Source organism: Equus caballus, chromosome 17 (genome assembly GCF_041296265.1).
Source record: "Equus caballus isolate H_3958 breed thoroughbred chromosome 17, TB-T2T, whole genome shotgun sequence".
Classification (NCBI taxonomy): domain Eukaryota; kingdom Metazoa; phylum Chordata; class Mammalia; order Perissodactyla; family Equidae; genus Equus; species Equus caballus.
In genome coordinates, this window is record NC_091700.1 from 49,431,779 (window position 1) to 49,457,390 (window position 25,612).

Below are 25,612 nucleotides of genomic sequence, written 5' to 3' on the forward strand. Positions count from 1 at the left end.
TTTCACATGAAAAAAGATTTATTTTAAATTCACATAAAATACATTTAGAATAAATCTAAATTTTTAGCATCAAAGTACTTAGAAACAAACACAGAGGAGCTTTAAGATATATAGCTCCATTCTGTTCAAAAAGCACGTACAAAAAGCTCTTTCACAATTATTGATCATCACCTCGTTGCCTTAAATTTCTAGATTTTCCATTTTCAATTCTTCTCTTTTTGAAGACTGGGGCCACTCCATCTGCCATGACTCCAAGAGAAGTGACTGTTTTTTCTTTAAATACCACTTTGGGTTCCCCACCAACATCAGCTTCTGAAGTTGATACATATTCATTTTCAGTGCTTGGAAGTTCCAAATCTACCTCCTCACTGGAACAGAAAGTAAAAATAAAACCATTATTTGACAGAGTAATACAAACTTTCACATGACCTGTGAGGCCAGCAAAGCCCAAGATTTAATGATAATAATAGAAGATAGAAGTTGGTTATTTTGGAATAGGAAACCATTTTAAAGCACTCATTTTATAGTAGTAGTTAAGATACTGAGTACTTATTTAGGTGGACATATGTCAGGAAAATCTATTATTTTATTCCTGTTGCACAAAAGGTATATATCATCTAAGGAAACGCTTGTGCTTATATATGATCAGCAGTACAAGTTACATGGGTGGATATGGGAGACGTATTTACGGAAACTGATTTTGCTGTAGACTGACAAGGACTCTGGCGGCCTACACAGCACAAGATGAAAACCATGGAATCTCAATGTCCTAGTGCAGCAGACTCCATGCGGCTCTTTGCCTAGCACTTCTTTTCTAGGAACTAGTCCTTCAACCATCCACACGGTTAGTAGAAATAATCAGTTGACTAATCCAGAGATCAGTATCTGATTAACATGAGCCTATCACAGTACCCTACCCTCTACATAGTCAACTGGACCATGAAAGAGCAAGTAAGTCAAACCACACCCATCAGTCCCACCCATGAGCTTCTTAAACATGGACCAGAAAGAGTTAAACCATTATGTTTAACTCTCTAGTAGCTAAGAGTATAAAATCTGTTGGGAACCACATATCCTCCCATATAGAGAAAAGAGTTCTGCAGAGATAAAGCCGGCATGCAGAGAAAAAGAGGGATGGGAGATGGAGACTCCTGCCAACATTTCAGGCTTGATTCCACTATTTCCTGAGGCCCAACCCAATTCCTGCCCCTCCCACAGCTTGCTGGGTAGAACCTTCCTGGGCATCTTCGGAGAAATAACTTCTTTTTTATTTAAGGTAACTCAAGTTTCTATCATTTAAACCAAAAGATTACCTGGTTAGCATGAAAGAAGAGTGATGAAAGGAGAGAAAAGGGAATAAAAAGTAAAGGAATGGTTTAAATGTTAGAAGTCCCAGATATCAAGAGTTGAGAAACCCCATCTAAGAAGAGGGAAGATTAGTGCAGACCTACACTCCTCAATCCCGAGAACAACACAGGTGATGGAGTCATTCAGTTTGATTCTGGGAAACAGAGAAAACCTTTGGTGGAGGTCAGGAGAAGTTTGGAAGGCTATGGTAAATCTAGAGTAGTAGTCCTTATATAGTAATAGCTATACCAAATATCTACTATGTGCCAGATGATGCACAAAGCACTTGGAGTAGAAATCTCTTCTAATTTTATTTTTGCTCTTCTAATGTCTTTTTTTGGCACTAGAACTTTTATTTTTTTCCCTTTTGGGAACCACCTCTTCTCCCTTCTCTGTCCGTGAGTTTTGAGTTCAGTTCATGTCCACTCAGAATTCATAATGGTTAGCTCAGGAATGGGAACGAGGTTTGGGATTGAAAATTAAGCAAGACCAGTTTTGGAACTGGTAAAGGAGCACCCTCTTTTTGCTGGGATCTCTAACTGTAAGTATGATATTAGCCTAAAGCTTTGCCACCAGGTGGGGAAAGCCTCCTTGAGAAAGGAGAGGAAAGCAGAGACAAAAGTCAGAGACGGACATAATGGCCCGATGATTTTATTCAAGCCCCAAAGTTCCAGCTAGGCTTGAGGCCACTACACCCCTAAACACACCAGAATTTCCGTGATTTGCAATGAAAAGAGCACTGGAATGGATTATATATACTTCTCAAACAAAACCAGCAAGGCAAGAATAGTGATGTCCCATCAACTATGGTTCTTGATAACTGCAATTTAGAGATAATGTGTGCAATTTAGAGATGTGTTTGCTAAGACTTAAAATTTAATTAATGCTATTCGGTTCAATTATCTTAAAAGTACACAAGAACAAATTTGCTTCCCTCTCATAATGATTATGTAGAAAGGCCAATGGTGATAGTATTGAGAGATCTTTTATGTCCCATCCTATACATACCTGGATAAAAACACAGGTTTAAAAAAACAGGTCTCTAGGCATTTTAGTAATTTTTTTTAAACGTAAGAATGGTTATGAAATTTGCTAACAGTGCAAAGAACAGAAGGAGAATATAAATAAAAAGATAAAATTTCAAACCAGTAATGGCTAGTTTACAACTAAAAAAAACCCCTATTCTGCATAATACAAAACTTAAGTAAGAAGCTATCTTAGTAGATCACGACGCTATCTAACACTTCCTCAAACTCTAATGAGGGGATGCAGGAAATAGGGATTCTCACTGGAAGAGGTCTTAAATCTGATTTGTTTTGAAAACAGATGCCTTTCAAAACAAAAATATATATTAAATGCTATTTTTGCTTGCTTTTTCTACTTCCCTATTTTCCCTTGGGCTATCAACAATGGTGCTTTCTAAGAAGGCTAGTAGCCCCTGATGTTGATGGGGTATTCATTCTTAGTTTTTTATTTTTTTTTTACAGGAGAGGAAACTGAAACTTAAAGAGAGGTTAATAATTTGGTCAACCAAACTGTTAGGTGAGTAGCAGAGTGTGAATTAAAACCCAGGCCTGTCTGACCTAAAATCTATATTCTTTCCCCTAGACCACTCTGTTTCCAGGTGAAACTAAGAAATTCCATTAATCAAACAGAGAAAGATTTGAGTAATGAAGAGTCGCAGGGTTTGGTCGCTGGACAAATGAATTTGTGTCCAAGAAAATTTGATGTTAAACTCATTTATTTCACTGAATCTTGGTGCTTTGTGTTGTATTTTGATAAAGTGATCAAGCCATACTATTAAGTGGGATTACTGGAGAGATAAAACAGAGAAGGGTTCCATTTTTGAAATCATAATCCCAGGAAGTTCCTAAGTGGAGGTTAACAGAAGTGGCAGTGTACTAGGACACATCCTGGAGACATAATCAGAAGAGAAAAGAAGTTTGTATTTGAAGGAAAAGGCAAGGGCCTGCAGGTAAACTATATTACAGACAATGTGCCTTCTTTTCAAATAACTTTGGAACAGTTACAAAAAATAATTATATAAGCATTTCCACAAAAATCATGATCATTTCCAAATTCAAAATGCAAAAACTATAAAGGTCGTAATATCTGAACACAGTGTAATAAAGGCAGAAAAAAAACCCCAAAAAAACCTCCCACCCCTGTGAAGATTTAAATTAAACACTCTCTGGAAAACCACCAAGTCAAAAAGTAACCAAAAACACAATATTGAACTGTTCCAAAAACAATGAAATCAAAGAACCTTCATTCAAAGTTTATGCAATATATGAGCAGAACTATATTTAGACACAAAATAGCTTAAACTATTTTCATTAAGAATGGACCCATTCCTCACCTCTTGTCAACAGTCTAAGTGTTCATCTGAAGAAAGAAGAAAAACAAAGAAACTTAAAAACACTTAGGAAAATAAAATTATAAAAATAAAGTAGAAGTGAATAAAGAGAAAATCCAATAATAAGTGGATACATTCCTAGAAACATACAACCTATCAAGACTGAATCATGATGAAACAGAAAATCTGAACAGACCAATAACAAGTAAGGATATTGAACCAGTAATCAAAAACTTCCCAACACAAAAAAGCCCAGACCAGATGGTTTCACTGGTGAATTCTACCAAACACTTAAAGAAGAATTAACACTAATTCCTCTCAAACTCTTCCAAAAAACTGAAGAGAAGGGATCATTCCCAAACTCATTACAGGAGGCCAGCATTTCCCTGGTAACAAAGCCAGGTAAGGATACTACAAGAAAAAAACCCCACTACAGACCAATATCCCTGAGGAATATAGATACAAAAATTCTCAACAAAATATTAGCAAATTGAATTCAATAGCACATTAAAAGAATCATACACCATGACCAAGTGGATTTATGCTTGGGATGCAAGGATGGTTCAACATTCGCAATCAACTGTGATATACCACATTAATGGAATGAAAGATAAAAATCACATTATCATTTCAACAGATGCAGAAAAACCATTTGACAAAATACAACATCCTTTCATGATAAAAAAAAAACACTCAATTAATTGGGTATAGAAGGAAATATCTCAACATCACAAAGGTCATATATGACAAACCCACAGCCAACATCATACTCAGTGGTGAAAGATTGAAAGCTTTTCCTCTAAGATCAGGAACAAGACAAGGGTACCCAATCTCACCACTTCTATTTAACACAGTACTGGAAGTCCTAGCCAGAGCAATCAGGCAAGGGGAAAAAAAAAGGCATCCAAATTGGAAGGGAAGAAGTAAAACTGTCTCTGTTTGCAGATGATATGATCTTATATATAGAAAACCCCAAAGACTCCATCAAAAACAATTAGAACTAATCAACGAATTTAGTAAGGTATCATGACACAAAATCAACACAAGGAAATCAGTTGTGTTTGTATAAACTAACAATAGAAAATATGAAAAAGAAAGAAAACAATCCCATTAATAATAGCATCATAAACAATAAAATACTTAGTGATAAATTTAACTAAGGAGGTGAAAGGTATATACACTGAAAACTATAAGACAATGATGAAAGAAATTGAAGAAGACAACAAAAGGAAAGATATCCTGCATTTGTGGATTAGATGAATTAATATTGTTAAAATGTCCACACTACTCAAAGCCATCTATAGATTCAATGCTATCCCAATCAAAATTCGAATGGCATTTTTCACAGAAAAAGACAAAACAATCCTCTAATTTGTATGGAGCCACAAAAGACGCCAAATAGCCAAAACAATCCTGAGAAAGAAGAACAAAGCTGGAAGCATCACACTTTCTGATTTCAAACTAGCCTACAAAACTATAATAATCAAAACAGTATGATACTCGCACAAAAAATGGACACAGAGACGAATGGGAAAGAATCAAGATCTCAAGAAATAAATCTTCACATAGAGAGTCAACTAAAATTTGACAAAGGAGCCAAGAATATTCAATAGAGAATGTATAATCTCTTCAATAACTGCTGTTAAAAGTGGATAACGACATGCAGAAGAATGCTATTGCACCCCTATCTTACACCACCACAAAAATTAACTCAAAATTGATTACAGACTTAAATATAAGAAATAAACCCATAAAACTAGAAGAAAACAGGGAAAAAGCTCCCTGACATTGGTCTCGGCAATTATTTTTTGGATATGATACCAAAAGCATGGTCAACAAAAGCAAAAATCAACAAGTGGGACTACATCAAACTAAAAAGTTTCTCGCCAGCAAAAGAAATAATCAACAAAATGAAAAGGCAACCTACAAAATGGGAGAAAGCATCTCTAAATCATCTATCTGATAAGGGGTTAATATCCAAAATACATAAAGAACTCATACAACTCAACAGCAAAATCCAAAAAATACAATTAAAAAAATGGGCAGAGGAACTGAATAGACTTTTTTCCAAATAAGACACACAAATGGCCAACAGGTACATGAAAAGGTGCTTGACATCACTAATCATCAGGGAAATGCAAATCAAAACCACAATGAGTTATCACCTCACACCTGTTAGGATGTAAAAAGACAAGAGATAACAAGTGTTGACAAGGATGTGAAGAAAAGCTTCAGCACTGTTGGTGGGAATGTAAATTGGTATAGCCGCTACGGGAAACAGTATGGAGGTTCCTCGAATATTAAAAATAGAACTACCATATGGTTCAACAATCCCACTTCTGGATATATATCCAAAGGATATGAAAATGGGATCCTGAAGCAATAAATGCACTCCCACAATCATTGCAGCATTGTTCACAATAGTCCAGATATGAAATAACCCAATTGTCCATCAACAGATGACAACAGATGTGGTATATATATATATATCTACAATGAATTATTATTTAACCATGAGAACGACAGAAAGCTGCCATTTGCAACAACATGGATTAATCTTGAGGGCATTATGCTAACTGAAATAAATGAGACAGAGAAAGACAAATGTATCTTTTATATGTCAAATCAAAAAAATCCAAACTTACAGAAAGAGTGCATAGTGGTGGTTACCAGGGTCTGAGTGCTGGGGGAAATGGGGAGACTGGTCAAAGGGTACAAACTTCCAATTATAAGATTAACAGTTTTGGTGATCTAACGTACAGCATGGTGATTATATTTAACAATACTATATTATATACTTCAAACTGTTAAGAGACTAGATCTTAAATGTTCTAACCACACACACGCACACAAAATGGTAATTATGTGACATGATGGAGGTATTAGCTAAAGCTATAGGGGTAATCATTTTGCAATTTATAATTGTTCAAATCAATACACTGTACACCTTAAACTTACAATATTATATGTCAATTATATCTCAAGCTGGAAAAAAATTCTTTAGCAAATATTACATAAGAGGGAAAAAATATAAAAATTTAAAAAGAGGATTTAACATTTGAAAAATATAAATATACAGAAAGGTTAATGTATTACCAAATGTTTAAAATTTTAAACTCTTGATGAAATAAAAGATTTTTTGGGAAAAATATAAATTACTGAAACTGACTAGTACTCCAGAATAAGTAACTAAAGTGACCACCTCACTCCTTACCCCAAGGACAGCAGCTGCAGCATGTAATAACACCAATGCTGAGGTGTTCTAGGTACCGAGTGCATACATGGTGCTAAATGTGTTCATTTGTTTTTTCTAATTTATTCCCCACAAAAAAATCAGAACTTAGGTAGAAACTATTGTCATCCCATTTTACAAAGATGAAGAAGCTGAGCCTCAGGTAGATTAGGCAACTTGCTCAAAGTCACATAGATAGTAACCAAGAGACTAACAGTTACCAAAAATTACCTCCACCTAGACCAGAAGATTTTACTAGTGATTTCTTTTAAACTTTCTAATCTCAGAGAAACTATTAACTATTATAGAACGTTAAAAAATGTTAAATGCTACCAAATTAATTTTATTTAGCATTAAGTTGGATACCAAAATCTAATAAAGATATCACATGTAACAAACAAAAACTAAACTACAGACCACCATTTCCCAACCTGCTTTCCACATCAAAGCTATGACTATTGAAATTTACCAAAATCTATTTCTCATAACAATCCTTGAAGAATCTAAAGCACACTTCCTTAACATAATAAAGATTATCTATCTTAAGCCAACAGTCAATATCATCTTCAATATAAATTTTAGAGACTTTTCCAGTGAATTCAGCAACAAAACACAAATGCCCATTCTCATCATTATTATATAACACCATGTTTGAAAATCTAACTAAAATAGGACATGAAATAAATAGGAGGTAAAGTCCACAGAAAAAAAAAATCACAGTATTTGCAGACAAGTGTCTACATGGAAAACTCAAGACTCAAAAGAGTAAGTCTTATAAATAATAAATTAATTCAGCAACACAACTGGACACATAGGCTTTTTCACACCATAATTACTGGCTAAAGAAATAATAGAAAAAGTGTATGAAATCCACAATTAAAAAAAAGCAAAATATGTAAAAATTTATTCATGTACCTAATAAATACTTACTAAGCACCTAATATGTGCCAGGCACTGTTTTTAGTTCTGGGGTTACAGAAGTGAACCAACTAGACTAAGTGGCTGCACTCAAGCTAGCTTATACTCAAGAACTGCAAGTGTGAGACTTGCACAGAGGCAGCTACAAAAACTGTAGAGGATACAAGACAACTTGAGTAAAAAGAGAGACATATAACATTTTTGGATGAAAATAAATACTGAAAATGTGAATTTTTGCCAAATTCAACAAGTAAAATATAATTTCAATCATTTTGATTAAAATTATATTATACCTGTTGAACACCTGCAAAATGATTTAATTTACCTGGGGGAAAAAATGGGAAGGAACTGCTTCAGAAAATTTTGAAAAGGAAAAATAATATATGGATACACCGCTGGATATCACAGCATACCATAAAAAGTATATAATTAAATCACAATAGTTAAATCTTTATTGTACTTCACAAGCACAAATAGAACAACGGAACAGAATAGGTAGCCAGAAACAAACTGGTAAACTTGAGAATTACACACCAGATAAAAAAGACAGTGTCACTTAAAAATGGGGGAAAGAACAATACCTAAAAATGAGAAAGAAAGGTATTGGTAATATGGTTTGGCCAGGTAGGATAAAAAATTAATTTAGAATCTCATCTCATATGGTGCATCAAAATAATTAGGGATGGATTAAATTACATGAAAACAAAGTTAAGACTAGACAAACCAGAAGGAAATACAAGTATATATTTGACTTTTGGATAGAAAATGATATCATCAATAAAACAGATCACAAAGAAAAGTAAGAGATGAGACTAGTTAAACATTACAAAACTCTACACATCTAAAACCATTATAAGCACAACTGAAAGTCAAATTACAAATGTGGAAAATCCACCATTACTACTACTAATAAATGGTTAGGATCTGTACTATATAAGGAAGACAATTACCTTAATAGGAAAAAGTGCAAAGACCATGAACGACAATTCACAGAAGAGTAAATACAAAACACTACGTATATGAAAAAAATTTTAACCTCACCAGTAAATCAAAGAAAAGAAAATTAAAATGAGATATTTTTTGTCAAACTAGGAAATATTTAAAAGTTCAGGAATAATTAATGCTGAGAGGGTTCAATGGAACAGGAACTTTCCAAAACCGCTGATGGAATATAAATTGGTAGGCTCTTTCTGGAAAGTAATTGGACACTGTGTATCAAGATTTTCAAAATTTCATAACCTTTAAACAGGTATTCCATTTCTAGGAATAGTCAGAAATGTGCAGAGAATAATATATCCATATAATAGAGTTTGTTATAAAAACAAAAAGTGTGGAAATAACCTAAATGTCCAACAGAAAGAGAATGGCTGAGGAAAATCAAGGCACATCTAAATGATTAAATATTATACAGCAATTAAAAATAACATTTATAACATTTTAACAAAATATAAAATATTAATAATGCTAAATAGGGAAAAAGATAACTGAGGAAAATATTTCAGAATGTTAGTATCATTTCTGGGTAGCTCAATGAATTATTCATATGCTTTTCTTCATTTTCAAAAATTTCCTATAATAATATATACTGTTTATTTTTAGGGGAAAACCCCCTTAAGAAATTAGGCTAATTTACTTAGAAAGTCACACACAATCCATCAAATATTAAACTGGCTGACTAGGTTAAAATTTAACAAGAATGGCTTTACAGTATACTTATCACAAGGAAAACAAAATACTCAAAATAAATTTTAAGAACTCTCAACTTCGAAGTATAGGAGATGTTTGTGTAGTAGGACCATTTTCCTGTTTTAAGTCACTTAAATCACTTAGTGGCTGAAGTAATGCAGTCTATTATTTCTGCGACTTCAATATATACAAAGAGTCAATATGCTTCTCATGGGCATTAAATACACATTTCCTAGTATTTCACTAAGTAACATAAACACAACCTGAACTACACAATAATAAAATTGAATATGCAGATATTTGTTTCTCTGATAGAATAATGATGGTGAGTGTGAGAATGCTCATGTGTACACAGTGTGAGTCAGTGTGTGAATGCATGGTCAGTGCGTGGTCATGGTTTGGTAGGAATTAAAACAATCATTAGCTTATTTTTTAAAATAACCATTAGCTTCTATTTTAAAATACTTAATTAGAAAAAATAAAACCACTCTAGAAATAAAAGAAATGAGCTATATTTTTAATGAACCCCTTATCCTTGAAATTAGTTACTGCAATTCATGGAAGTACTGGGATGGAAAGTATTTCTAATGACAGTGGGATTAAGTTTCAGGTACTTACTGAGACTCAACTTCTTGTTTAATTTCTTGCCATTCTCCATATGGGTTTGATTTTTTATGAGTTTTGGGTTTTTCTGCATTTGGACCTGATGAATTCTGCTCCTGGGTATTTTTTTCTTTCTGTGTTTCTGGTTCAGTTCCTTTATCATTGTTTTTATTTTTTTCCTGAAATGTCAAAGTCAAGAAATAACACACTTCAAGCAAAACTATGAGGACAAAAACAAATTGCTTTAACGTAGCCTTGTTATTGATTAATAAATAGTAATACATTAACCCGCGTAGTTTAAATTTGCACATAACACAACAAATGTACATAAAAGAAATTTAATGGTTCATTAGGTTTTTCATCAAGTCTAAAATGTTAACACACCATGGCCAAGCCTGCTTTTTAAAATAATATAACGTGATCCTATTAATGTTCTACAATTGGTCTTTTTTATCCTCTCTTCTCCACTTTTCTGCTTTCTCTCCTTACTTGCACATCCAACAGTGACCTCCCTTTACTGTCTGCCCCTTTTGCATTTAATGCCACGTTTTTAGACCCTTCTACACTAATTATCTACTTAAAGAACTCTCTTGCCCTATTAGTCCTTTTTTATTTTTAAAGATTTTATTTTTCCTTTTTCTCCCCAAAGCCCCCCGGTACATAGTTGTGTATTTTTAGTTGTGGGTCCTTCTAGTTGTGGCATGTGGGATCCCACCTCAGCATGGCCTGATGAGCACTGCCATGTCCGTGCCCAGGATCCGAACTGGCGAAACCCTGGGCCGCTGAAGCAGAGTGTGTGAACTCAACCACTCGGCCATGGGGCTGGCCCCTCGCCCTATTAGTCTTAACTGAAATCTGTCTTCACATTGAAGACACTGTCAGAGCCTCACTAGAATATACAACGGGTAACTATGTGAAATTAGAAAAAGACACCCTTGAGGAAGCAGCAGTTCCCACGGGAGCCCCTGGCTAGCGCTGGTACTTTCATGGCACCCCTTAATCTGGGATAACAAAGCCCTGTGACCTAGTTTAGCAAGGAGACTATGCTCTAGATTTCAGCTCCTTTGCAAACTAGACAGCCATGGGTGGCAGCCATGGGTGGCAATTCTTTGGATGGATATTAACTCATTCCCTCATGCTACTGATATCATAGGACTAGGAGGCAGGGTCTGCTTTCTTTTAGCGATCTTGACTGCTTCCAGGCCATGACTTTTTTAATAAAACATTTTTACTGAGGTCATGATAATTTATGCTTTGATCCTCATGCGATAAATGCTTCCTCCTCTGAGGCTCCTACCACCTTCTATACAGTTCTCTTCCATTCTTTACATGACCTAATGACCTCTGGTGACTACTCCATATTCACTGATGATACTGGCAACTCTGGCATCATGTTCTCTCTATTCAAACTCTTGTTATCCTACAACTTAAAGATTCCCTATCCTCAGTTTTGTGAGCCTCAAAACCAATGACTTTGGCTTTCACTACATTGCAGCCACCTAGTGTTATATATTTTTCCTCATATATAGCACCTGGGGCATAAGTAGTATTCAAAAATTAAATCCTCACATCTACATGTCACTTGACAATGTCCCACTTGTGAAATTTTAAACTGCAAAAGCCCACTCTCTGACAACAGAAAGTTATTCTTTTGGCTTCCTCACTCCCTTTCTTCTACTATACCTCCTGTCTGACCTCATTACTATCTTTAATACCTTAACTTCTCCTAGTGTCTGAGTTTGTTGATCTCATCTAAACTTTACATCCTTCATTACAGAGCCCCAACCCCACAGGGAATCACCTTATAAACATTCTTTTGCCAGCACCCTTAAATACCTTTGTCCCTACACCAGCCTATTGCATAGGACCTAAAAACCTCCAACACAGACCTAACCAATCACTGGTCTGTCAAGTGTTGACTTCAAAATTTACAATATCCAATTTCAGTGGAGACTTTAACACTGTTTAGTACTGTGTCTCCAGTTATTTCTTCTCCTTAGTGGTTATTAAAAACAAATATTCAGCAACAGAGGGCTGAATAAATAATGGTATATTCATACCATGGAATACTATCCAACATTTTGGTAGATGAAGACTTACTGAAGTCTTTGTGATAGATTCAATTGAAAAATAATAAAACTTTATTACAGTATCACTCCGTATTTTGTTTAAAATAACGTACATGTCTGAATTTAGAAAAAAATTATAGACCAATAAACACCAACATATTATAGTGATTTTTCTGGGAAGCGACAGCATTATAGGTAGTTTGCCCTTGTTTATTTGTATTTTCTAATATTTTGTTTGCTTGAAATTAAAAAGTATCTGTCCCAAGTTGGATGCTGGGTTACCTAAATTTGACTATGAACATGGTGAGATGGCTACCTCAACAAGGGTTTTGCTGCTGCTTCTCTACAAACTGAATACATCCCTCACCCTAAGTTCCACCAAGATTTATGAGGTAGGTAGAGAAATTCCAGGCAATGACAAGATCCTAGATGTGGCCTGGAAGTACCCTCTTCTCCAGCATCCTTGATTATCCTTCACCTCTCAGGCCAGTAATCTCAACCATGGATCAATGCTACATGTCTTCTTTGCTTTGGCACCTGGGGTCCTGAGTGTTTCTGGAGAGGTGACAAAAGCAGGAGGACTAGTAATACTATAAAAGTGTGTTTTTACTTTCCTGCCATGGCTAGGCATTCAGCACCCACCTGGCAATCCTCTTACTTGGTTCATTTCCTCTCCCACCCAGTTTAGTGACTATTTCAATTTATTAATGTTGTCAAGGTCCCCAAGCTCTTTAGTAAGCAATCTTGATTTCTTTATTAACGAATAAATTGAGGTTAAAAGGGATGACTCTTTCAATTTCCTCCCTGATACCAACTCATCCACAGTCATACCTTCTTTTAGAAAATGAAAACTTTACCTTCATACAAAAAATGAGCTTATTCCTTGTTCAAGACCAACCAATCCTCTACCTTTTTTTGGTATTCCCTATCTACCTCCTTTGGAGTCCCTCTCAAGGAAAACACCACCACCACAAATCTCTCATAATTAAGAGTCAATACACAGCCACCATCATATCATCTAATTTCTACTTTTCATTTCATATCCAAACCACATATACATTGTGAACTACTTTCCATCCCTCTGTAATTTGAGTTCTGCTATCCAAAACTCTGGTGAAATCACTAGAAGGGCATCAAGGTCTTTCTTCCAGCAAAATTCAGTGGACATTTTTCTTTTTCTAGACCTAATTAACCCTTGATGCTCTCTACTCCTTTGGCTTCTGGAATACTGAATTCTTCTACTTCTCTGCATACCTTTCTAACCACTCTTTCCTCATTCTACCTTGTGGGCTCCTCTTTCTCTGCCTGCCACTTAAATGTTTAATGTTCCCCAAGGTCATTTTCCTAGGTTGCTTCATCCATTCTGAGATTTAAGTTACTACCAGTATGCTGAGGATACTCAAATTAGCATTTCTAGCCTAGATATTCAGACATGGCATGTTCGGACAGCTTTCTGAATGTTACAGAGGCATCTCAAACTTAGGAGTCTAAAAATGATCTGTCTTGCTACCAAATAGATGTTAATAAATGCTATAGCCATTTATCCAGTTGCCAAAATATGTGTCTTGGCTTTATTTCTATCTTCTACCATAAAAGTGAAGACGTCTGTAGAGCTTTTTATAAACTGATAAACTTTTGTAAAAAATAAATCAAGAACCTACCTTAAACTTTATCTTTGGCTTTTGTGTTTCTGTAGAGACCTCTGCTTTTTCTGCTTTCTGTTCCCCATCAGAATCACTATGCGAATCTGATGATTTGGACTCTTCTAGGGTGCCAAGTGACTTTTCATTGACCTTACCAGAAAGCAGATCGCCAGAGTGTGGAATGAAATCATCAGGTTTTTCCCATGTGGATTCTATTTAACACATTTTAATAGTCATGTTATTTAGTTACCAATTCTATTCAGAAGTAATTCCTAATGCTTTCCGTCACTGACAATGTATTATTAAATGACAACATTGCATCTATTTCACACCACCCCTTGATCAAGAAGACAATAAATAAGAGTTCCCAAAGCTCTTGCTCTCTTATCTCTCAGAAATTAATTTCAAACAATCTGGATTAGGTGTATAAACTATAGCCCCAGTGGAAAGAGACTAAAGAACTGGGCACCACTTTCTAAAGACTCTCACAATTTACCTGACAGCAATTTCAGGAAATGTGATAGTCAGCACACATCAGATTTCCTGGAATTTTTTATCACAAATATTTCCTGCGATCCTCACAAAGTGAAATCATACTGTGAAGATCTGAATGAATATAATTTGTCATTTTTATACTAGAGGGAAAAAACTCGAGTGAACTCTACTGCCACCTGGTGGTTTATTAGGCATTTCTAATTATCTTGAAGTTATTCTCTATTTTTAGTTTAACAAAAGGGAACAGGATTCTAAAAATTATTGTCCAACTAGGACAGTTATAAGAGTGGAAGGGGCTCTGTTAATAATTACACTGGTCCAGACACAAACCAAAACTGTTGAGGGCAAATCAGTATGTATAGTCCCTTATTAATATAGGTTACTTTCCAGCACTAATAAAAAACATTATTTCCTTAACTATATTTCATACAATTAACAAAAGAACTTGCAGCAATAAATAATTTATTAAGCATCCACTATGTATTAGGCACTGTTCTGGGAACTTTATAGACCCCACAGAGTACCGATGATTATTTCTATTTTACTTAAGAGCAACTATAGGCTCAGTGACTTGCCCACAATATATAGCTGGTAGGGGAAGAAGCTGTGTGTTGAGCTCAGATCTAACTCTAGAGCTCTATCATACTACTACATTATATTTTATCTCTATAAACGTTCAGTACCACAATTTTTCTAAGGTAGAACCATTGCATTATATCATTGGGTAGGCTAGGTATCTACTTAGAGGTTACAAGGGCCTTTTCCCTCTAAAAGATTTAATACTATGTAGAGGGCTTTGGACAGTAGGAATTTAAAAAAAAACACCCTCCCAAAGTTACACCAATATTTTAGCTATTCTGGTAAATTTAACTGCAGTAGAAACCAAGTACTTGAAGATCAGTTTTATGAAATTAAATTAGATAAAATCTTAATTTGAAAAACTTGAATAGTAACTAGGTAACAATAATTATGCGTGTTTCATAAATATTTATGTAACTAAAACAAAGTGAAAATTTGATAATCTCAGCCACTGCTAAAATAGCTTCAGTTTTGTTTTTTAAAAAAGGAAAAGGCAACTTGAATTAGGTGATTTCTAACATATCTTCCAAGGTAATGATTCTATTTCTAAAATAATTGTGACAAAAAGCAGTAATGTTAGACAAAGTAAAAATGATTTTAAAATTTGTGAATACAGTATCAACTGAGAACAATGAGCAGCACAGTATATTATATATGAAAATCTTTTTGCTTTTCCATTGTATTAATGTTTTTAAATTACAAAAAATAACACATGCTTGGTATACAAATATGTTTATCACTATACTAAAATTTGTTAGTTAGATGATTCATCCAAAGGCTAATAAGCAGTTTCAGGTACAATTTTAGATAGTTAAGGTAATCAAAAGTAATGCTTACCTCCTGTTTCTGTATTGTAATAATAGGTATAACCATCTTCACTTAAACCTTCTACCCAAACAGTCTTCACTGTTGTCTAAGGGGAGGAAAAAAACAGCAAAAACTGAAGATAATGACGTGCTTATATATTAGATAACTAAGGCAGAATCAGCCACCCTATCCTTTTCTCTTGACACCTGGGAGTTAGGGGTGATAGTACTGATCATGGCCAGGAAGCTTGGTTTGTGTTAATCATGAGCCAGCTTTCAGGGAGAGAATGTCTCACCTCTGAAGCCAGGAACAATTCTTTGCAGATGGGGACAGGGACATGTGAATGGCAACTGAATGCAAACCAACTAACATTTGGCCTGCATGGAATTTTTGGGTAGACATTACTCTTTTACCTCCACCCAGCCTTTTGTTAGCAAAAGAATTATAGGAAGGAACCAAGTGTGTGGGGGGGGCTTACTTGGAAGTAAATTTGCTTAACAAAACTCTACAAAAACCCCAGAAGCCAATCACTTTAAAGAATAAAGCAAAGACACTATTAGTGTGCTTCAGTTACCTTTTTTAAGTTTCCTTGAAATCCTTCAGGTTTCTCCCACTGAGATGCTTAAAGCAAAATATATTGCATTTATAAAACCTTTTTGCTTCAAAAAAAAAAAAAACCAAAACTTTCCAAAAAAATTAATTTGGTGAAAATTTACAAGATATTCAATGTGTACAAAACACGACAGGTCTATAGTTAAAAGCATAACTAAAAAATTAAGAGCAACAATATATATCCCAGGAATATTGTGCAGAAAAATACATGTGAATGCTCTGTAACCAAGAAGAAAGAACAGAGGAAGGATTAGAAGTTATGGTACTTTCACAGGAATTAGTAGAGCCAGGTAGTGCTTCTCTTAAAGACTTTACGGAATTCAGGCTGGATAAGTTTTGAAGGAATGAGACGGCCTTTTGACATCCTGGGGCAGGGGAGAGTAAGAACTGGAATGACTGACTCAGAAGAGGAACAAGATGAAATAAGCAGGAATTAACAACAAGTATTGCTGAGAACGAGAATAAAGTAGGCTGGTGAACAAAGGAAGCAAGCAATAGGCGTGAGAAGGGAGAAACGACAATTAATAAATGGTTTCTATGTAAATTTGAGCAAGACTTATAATCCCTACCATACAATCATTTATGGTTCCCTGCTGAACTGTAATATGCACTTTGCTTAAGGTTCAGTGCAAATACTGAGTGAGTGTTACCATTTCTAGGTAGTCCAAAACTGATGATTCCAAAGATCGTCATAATTGCAGTAATACTTGTAGCCCAAGGTTTTCTACACGATTAAATCGATTAACTCCCTGATCTCATTTTCTACCTTCCTGACCATTTGTTACTTTTTTCCTGGCTTTTCTTCTATCCATTCTTTTAATATAGGTACTATCCACCCTTTTTACTTCTCATTCTCTTCTTTCTCCCTGTCATCTCAGACAGTCATGCGTCACTTAACAACAGGGATATGTTTGAGAAACGTGGTGTTAGGCGATCTTGTCGTCGTCCTAACATCACAGAATGCACTTACACAAACCTAGATGGTACAGCCTACTATACACCTAGACTATATGGTACTAATCTTATGGGAACCACTGTTGTACATGTGGTCTGTTGTTGACCGAAATGTTGTTATGGGGTGCATGGTTGTACGTCTAAAAGTTAACATATCTACATTCCCAGACTCAATTTATCTCCCTAACTCCAGATTCTAATCATCAGCTATTGAAAATTGTCACATGAATGTCCAATACGTACCTCAACCATAACACATCTAAAATTGAATTCCTTAGTTTCTCACTTAAACTTATTCTGTTTCTGTATTTCACAACTCAGTAAATGGCACCATCATCCTCCCAGCCCTCCATGACAAAGCCCCAATCTATTTTTCTAGCTTCTTTCTTCTGTCATCAAATCTTCAAAGAACCTTATGTTTTACCTCCAACAGATGACTATTTCCAAAACTTTGAAACCTTTTTAAATTCATATTATTCTACCTGTCTGGAATGCTTGCTGTACCCTCATGATGAGCTACTGCAATCTTTTTCAATCAAAATACCTATGGAGTGTCTGCATCATGCCAGGCACTGTGTTAGGTGCTAGGAATACAAATAGTGAGTTAGAGGACATCATTTCTGACGTGCTCATCCTAACTTATAGATCAGCTCAAAAGTAATTTCTGTGATAATCTCTCAGATCCACATAATCACAATTAATTCTTCATTATTCAGAGCTCCTATATAATCTTAACTATATCTCACATTACAGCACTTCAAAATTCCTCCTTGTATCACACTTAGCTGTTTATTTATGACACTACATTTTATGTTTCTGGAGAGTAAAATGCTACATAAATATATAATAAATGCATTTATCTCAGAATTTATATGGAATACAAATCTCAAATACATTTAGTTTTAGAAGAAAAAAAGATGTTTTTGATTTTCTTACTGAAAAATACCATTGTGTATTTTATTAGAAAGTGATATCCAACACATTAATAGGAGGGGGAGTACTTTGCTGGGTCAATCAAGACAGCTACACAAAAAAGAAAGCAGTTACTGGTTCCCAGTCTGCTTTTGGATAGAAAATCTCTTCCACAGAATATCTGATTTCAAGAAACCCTGTAATTTGCGAAGTGGATCTGAAATGCCTTACTTCCATGTAAAATGCTTTATTTACTCATAGTTCACACTTTTGGAAGGTTTTATTGAGAAAATATAAACTATAGTTTATTTGTAAGGAACTCACCATTAAGGCTTTATCTAAGTATGACATTAAGTCACTATGAGAAGGGTACCTTTTTAAAGGGCACATAATTTTTTTTTTTACCATTGTGACAAAAATGTCTTTCATTGTTTAAATGTTCCAATATTTACTAAAAGTCCTAGCACAGAATAAACTGTCAGTAATCATTGTCTACTAGGTCTATGCCTAAATGACTTACCTCCTGTGATAAGATCATAATAGTAATGGTAACCCTCAGAGGTTATGCCTTCTACCCATCTGCCCTTTGCTGGGTCTTTTTTCTTTTTCTTCTTTTCTTTCTGCTGATTTGATACAGAGGTGGGTGGGATACTGCTAGTTACTGGTGATATGCTTGGCTCTGAAATTTCTAGAGAAAAAATGAGAGAAAGACGAAGAAGCAAATCTAACTTTTTCCTTTTTCTTTTTTTTTGCTGGTATAAAACATTAATAATGTTATTCAACCAAAAGCCTGAGAAGATTCTCTTGGGAACCTGACACATTATTATAAAGCTCATTTGGAAAACTAAACATGCATGAATATCCAGAAAATTATAAAAAAGAAGTGGAAAGGGGAATCTAGTCCTACTAGATATTAAACTTATCCTAAAACTATGGTAAAAAAAAAAACCCAGTAGTATGAAACTGAACCAGGAGTAGGCAAACATGACTGAAACAGAACAGTACTGACACTGACCCAACTACAGATTCCTGGTGTTTCTTATTAGAAGAAAAAGAGTTAATTTAATAAATGATGTTGGATTAACAATAAATTAATTGGAAAAAAGTAAAGCTATTCCCCACTACACGGTCCCTCTCATGTTTTTACACCAATATAAACTGCAAATGAAAGACATTTATGAAAAGAACACAAAGTAAAATAACGTTAAATCTGACTACATAAAAATTCAAATATTCTGTATGGCAAAAATAAAAACAAAAAAATACATATACAAGAAAGACATATGGCAAATATTTACAACAAATATGACTGCCAGTTAATGTTCCAACAAAGATCCCTTACAAATCCAACACTGTAACCGAAAAATGAGCAAAAAGTACAAAGGTAATTCAGAAAATTAACATTTACTTTCACTTATATTCAAAGAAATGCAAATAAATACAATTATTTTTTTGCATTAGATCAATAAGTACTGAAAAGAATGACCAAATCCCGTGTTAGCCAGTCTGATCCATCAGGTATTTGAAAAACTGGGTAGTTTTTATGGCTTTACTTTTTTCCAAAGGATTGGCTAGCTATGCCCAACAGCTGTAACCAAACTTTAAAAATACTATCCTGGGGGCTGGCCCTGTGGCCGAATGGTTAAGCTGTGGCGGCCTGGGGTTTTGTGGGTTCCGATCCTGGGCACAGACATGGCACCACTCATCTGGCATTCCTATGTCTACTGCAGCATTACTCACAATAGCCAAGATATGGAAACAACCTAAATGCCCATCATCAGATGAATGGACTAAAAAAATGTGGCATAGGGGCCAGCCTGGTGGCAAAGTGGTTAAATTCTCGAACTCTGCTTCAGTGGCCCAGGGTTCACAGGTTCAGATCATGGGTGCAGACCTATGCACTGCTAATCAAGCCATGCTGTGGCAGTGTCCCACATACAAAATAGAGGAAGATTGGCATAGGTAGTAGCTCAGCAACAATCTTCCTCAAGCAAAAAAGAGGAAGATTGGCAACAGATATTAGCTCAGGGTCAGTATTCCCCCCTCCCCCCAAAAAAGTGGTATACACACACACTGGCATATTTTTCAGCCATCAGAAAGGAGGATATCCTGACATTTGCAACAACATGGATGGATCTTGAGCATATTATGGTAAGTGAGATAAGCCAGATAGAGAAAGACAAGTAGTGTATGATCTCACTTATATGTAAAATCTAAAAAAGTCAACTCATTAAAAAAAACAGTAAAATGGTGGATACCAAGGGATGCAGGGTAGGAGATAAGATTGAGGTTGTTTAAGGGTACAGACTTGCAATGAGCTGTATATAAGCCATAGAGATCTAATGCACAATATAATGAATATAGGCAATAATACTGTACCATAATTGTGTAATGTGATAAACATTGCTACAATGGCAATCATATCACAATATATAATGTATCAAACTAATATGTTATACATCTTAAGTTTACACAATTTATATATCAAATATATTCAATAAAAAAATTAAAAAAAAGAAAAAATTATTTACCTTCTAGTAGCAGTCAGTTAATTTGTCCACAAAAGGCTAATTCACTATAATTCAACCATATAAATAAACATGATTTATAGTTTTGACCATATGGATAAAGTGAACTATGGTTATAACGCAAGGCCTATTTTTTAATGAATAGCTCCTTTTAGCCAATTAATTAGAATACCTAAAAAATTCAAGTGTCTCTGAAATGAATCAGTGACAGACCCAGCAATAGGTAATCATAAAGGCAGAACGGTTGCTGTGAATGGAGGTGTTGAAAGATGAAGTTTTAAAAGCAACACAAGAGTGCATAAGCAAAGTCCCACAGTCTAAATAGGGCTATGATGCATAGGAAAAGCACTAAGAGTATACCTGACCTTGAGGGTATCATGCTAAGTGAAATAAGTCAGATAAAGAAAGACAAATACAGTACGATTTCACTCATAAACACACAGACAGACAACAGAGTAGTGGTTACCAGGGGAGATTGGGGGAGTGGGCAAAAGAGGTAAAGGGGGACATCTGCAAGGTGACACAGAAACTAGATTTTTGGTGGTGAACACAATGTAGGCTATATTGAAATTTATATAATGTTATAAACCAATGTTATCTCAATAAAAAAAAGGCCCCCCCCCCGCCCCCCCAAAAAAAGAGTATACCCTGAGTGTATAACCTCTTTATGGAAACAATAAAAGCTCGCTTAGCATGACCTCTGATGTTACTTTTAAAACATGCTGGCTGCTTTTTTACCTGACTCTAAGCCAAGCCTTTTCAAATCCTCTTGGTATGCTTTCAGGGCAGCTGCCTCCATTGCAGCAAACTCCTTTGATGCCTTTTCTTCTTCCTTTGCCTTATCCAGGCTCTTCTGCTTAATCTATGTGAGACACATACAAGTGAAGGCTAGATAAAGTACTGATATTTACATAGAAAAATTGGCAAAGAAAGAAATTAACTAAATTACCTCACTGATCCTCTTTGCCACATTTTCCTTATGATTCTTTCCTCTTTCATGAAATTCAACACTCTTGAAAATGAAAAAGAGAGAAAATACAAAGGAAAACTACATAATTATCATAACGTTCACTGTAAAGTAACAGTAAATATGGGAATGGAACATAAAATTGAAACTAAAACAACTGGCAAAAAAGATAAAAATAATTTTAATGAAAATTGTCCCTTTTTATGAAATGACACTAGGGAACTGACCGCCATTATTTGTTATTATGCCCTCTGACCAGGTTTCCTTCGGGCTTAAAATAAACTATGATGGCCACATTAACGGAGAAAAATACAAGGTACTCTTGATGACTAATCTAGTGAATATAATTGTAACAAGGTCTCAAACAAGACATGAAGCCAAAAGAGGAGTGGAAAACAAATCTTAACTTCAAGAAACACCTCTCAACATAAAATGTCAAAACCAGGACGTCTCTAGAATTTCTACTGCCCTACTTGCCACATTAGGTAAGAGACATAGAGAATAAACAATGATCCTTTGAACCTTATTCCTCCAAACTGGGAGAAGAGTGGTCATTAAAAAATTCCTCCTAAACTGTAAACAAATACTTTATACAATGTGGTAATGATACAAAATATAAAACTCCTATGTAGGACAATTTGGCACCATCTATCAAAATTAGGCTGCTGTAATAGAGAACAAAGCTCCTTATATATTGATGTGGAGAGAGTTCCAGCATATACTGTTCAATTAAAAAAAAAAACCTATGGTGCAGGATAGTGTATACAGTATGCTACCTCTTACGTATGTTGGAATAACAACCTATATCTGTATGTACAGGTTAGAAACAATGGAAGAATAAACAAGAAAAGGAAAAAAGTGATAACTATGAGAAATGACAGTAACTGGATGGATGGGGACAGAGGTGGGTGAGTGACTGTTTACCTATCTAAAACAGCCAGAAGTGCTCCCTAAATTACAAATGTCCGGCTGTATGCAATAAGAAATTTCTGGTAAACTGCAAAATAGATTTTGTTAACCAAATCTTATACGATGTACTAGCTGAGCTATTCTAAAGTACTACTGTGAATTCCTCTTTAAAGTGTGACTTTGTAAAGAAAATTCATCCTCTATTTTTCATATATTGGGTTTCCTAAAGTTGATTATACTACACAAAGAATATTAAAGGCCCATTCAAAAATAAATTAATTTTGTTTCTAATTAAAGGTTAAATCAATGTGTATTAGCAATTCAAGGAGATGAAGAAAGACTATCCCAGAAGGGTTTACTCTAGATAACTCATAAAACTCAGTGAACTGCTTGGGTACTTCCAAAAAAGAAAGACTATCAGCGTTTTGGGTGGGTCTGAAAATTTGTGACGTTTATTTGTAAGGATGGCCTAAGTCAAACAAGACAGTCAAGAACTTTAGCAACTGTTCAAAAAGACCAAAAAACAGGGGGCTGGCCCAGTGGCCGAGTGGTTGGGGTTCCACATGCTCCACTTTGGTGGCACAGGTTTGCGGGTTCGGATCCCAGGCGCGGACCTCCTCCACTCATCAGCCATGCTGTGGAGGCATCCCACATACAAAATAGAGGAGGACTGGCATGGATGTTAGCTCAGCGCTAAGCTTCCTCAAGCAAAAAAAACAACAAAGGACTAAAAAACAAAACAAAACCCAAAAGAAACACATCCTCAAACTTCTTGTAGACAATAGTAAATAATGTCAGCCCTCATATCCACGGGGTCCGCATCTGAGGATTCAACCAACTTTGCATCAGACACTATGGTTGGCTGAATCTGAGGATGAGGAATACGGAGTGCCAATTAAGGGACTTGAGCATCCCAGGATTCTGGTATTGGGGTTGGGGTGTGGTGTCCTGGAATCAATCCCCCACAGATACTGAAGGACGACTGTAATGTCTACCAAAGAAGAAGACATTGTTAAGGATGGGGCTACTATTCCTTTGAGCATCTAATTCCAATGAGTAAAAATGATGTGAATATACATTCAAATGATACCCTAGCATTTATGTACTATGGACATTTTAATATGACATGCATGAAAGGAGGGAAAAAAACTCAGTGGAGCTGCTTTTTGTTTTATGTTTAAAAGCTGAATCTAGAGTAAGAGATACAGTAATTATCTGCTTAATCAGAGTTGTTATTTCCATATTCTGAACAGAGGTAATAATGTTTTTTCAAATTTAAACATTTACAGATATAAAGCTCTGCATCAAATATAATTCTCTCTAGAGCAGAAAGCAAACAAGAAAAATGACAATAATGTTTCTGTTTACCTATTAAGGGCTTTCCACTTTTACTTTGTATCTGACAGTATTACAAACAATATCATCATAACATAGGTATTTCATAAACATGAATGAGATTACCCACTCAATGTCCATGTCCTGAATGTGACTGAACGGCCAGAGAAATAATTTAGCTTAATATATAATCAAATCTAGGCTGATGAAAAAGAAGGCTCAGAGCTTTCCTACAAGGAATGAAAAAGCAATAGAAAGCTTTCAATGTTTTGAAAAATCAAGAGCAATGTATATAAAAATGCTTTGTAAATTCTGAGTTTAGGTGAGAAAGGAACACTTCACAAGAATACACTGTTATCAGAATCTCTAATAGTGTAATTATCATACAGGCCTATTGTCCGCTATCCAGCACTTGCAGTAATCACAGAATTTCTTTGGTTGTGACTTCCAGTAGTCTGCCCTGAAAAAGGGAAAAACAAGTCTAAGCTTATTTACAATTTAAAAAAGTAAAATTCTGCATGCTTCAAGTCGTCTTAGAGTTTGAAAAACTATCAGAAAAACAAATAAAAAGAAATACTATAAGCCCCTGCTACTGAATCTTGTCTTGTTACAACACAGCATCCTGTTTTATTATTTACCTGACTGAAGCAGTCCACTGAAATTCTGTTGCCAGTAGAGTAGAAAAAATCTGCACCGGATTTAAAACTCCCTTAAATAAAATGACTTTTTCGTAAAAAAATTTCTCATTTGCTACTGTCATCAGTGTGAAGAAACAAGAAACATCTTAAGAGAAGATTAATTATCCTTTTTATTCATGTCTGGCATTTTGGGAGGGTGCTGGAACGGTGGCCTGAAAAAACTCGGAAAGTTTGCTTTAAATCGTTATTTCCACCAAAAGGACAAAGCACAAGACTCGGTGGGCGGCAGTGGTTCCTCCGAGACTATCAGTTAATACAATCTGTGCTTGAGCCACAGGGCAAGAGAGAGCTGGGAAAGCCCAGGGACCTCTCAGCCGGTAAGACCAAAAAAAAAAAAAAAAATGGTGATTACGCTAACCAGTGCTGGCCGCTCTGGCAGGCGGAGGCGGCAGCGGTGGCCGCACTCCAACCCTACAGTCTCACGATTCCCCAGGGTTCACGCGATGCAAAAACGAAAAGGGAGGGTGCCCGCGACCCCAGACCACGTAGGTGGAGGCAGCACTCCGTCGCTTCGCGGGTGGCCGTCCAAGCTCAGCTGGCCGCTCGCCTGCCTTCCGAGAACCCGTGCTCCAGGCCCCCAGGGCGCCCTGCGGGGTAACATTTCTACCCCGCCCGGAAAACCGGCCCTGCAGGTCCGGGCCCGGTCCCGAGCGAGTTAAGAGCGCGCCCGGCACGCCTCCAGCCGAGGGGCGGGGGAGGGGGCGGTGGTGGAGGGAGAGCCTCGGGGAGGAAAGGCCGCCCAGAGAAACAACACCGCCTTGTTCAGGGCCTGAGACCCGACTCACATGACTGGACCCGCCGCTCGGCGCGTCGCCCCTGGGTCCGGCTCAGGTTCGTGTTCCTCACCCGGAGACAGTCGAGACGCTGCCCGCCGCGAGGCCCACCCGAGCCTCTCAGCCCGGATACCTCCCTCCTGCTCCGGGACCAGTGTTCCACGGTTCCCAACTACGGGTGCCCAGACG

The 25,612-nt window shown here is 36.0% G+C and overlaps 1 protein-coding gene across 2 annotated transcripts; it reads right to left on the reverse strand.

Moving 5' to 3' along the window:
* On the reverse strand, positions 1 to 25,573 carry WBP4 (WW domain binding protein 4). 2 transcript variants are annotated; one of them, XM_005601260.4, is made up of 10 exons: positions 25,436 to 25,573; positions 24,340 to 24,412; positions 21,691 to 21,753; positions 21,480 to 21,603; positions 18,734 to 18,901; positions 16,310 to 16,356; positions 15,766 to 15,841; positions 13,873 to 14,066; positions 10,158 to 10,321; positions 1 to 368 (listed from the first exon to the last, which is right to left on the reverse strand). In XM_005601260.4, coding segments are annotated over exons 1-10 (1,122 nt in total). In that variant the 5' UTR covers positions 25,438 to 25,573; the 3' UTR covers positions 1 to 157. The 2 variants fall into 2 exon arrangements, with proteins under 2 accessions (XP_005601317.2, XP_001915432.3); XM_001915397.6 differs by lacking the exon at positions 25,436 to 25,573 and adding an exon at positions 24,591 to 24,842.
* Between the last annotated feature and the right edge of the window lie 39 nt (positions 25,574 to 25,612).

Coding starts and splice junctions, on each gene's coding strand:
- WBP4 (XM_001915397.6), bottom strand. CDS start 24,712: ATGACAGTAGCAAATGAGAAATTTTTTTACGAAAAAGTCATTTTATTT. Junction 24,413..24,590: donor CAGTGGACTGCTTCAGTCAG/GTAAATAATAAA, acceptor TCCCTTTTTCAG/GGCAGACTACTGGAAGTCAC. Junction 14,067..15,765: donor TTACAATACAGAAACAGGAG/GTAAGCATTACT, acceptor TGTGTTAAATAG/AATCCACATGGGAAAAACCT.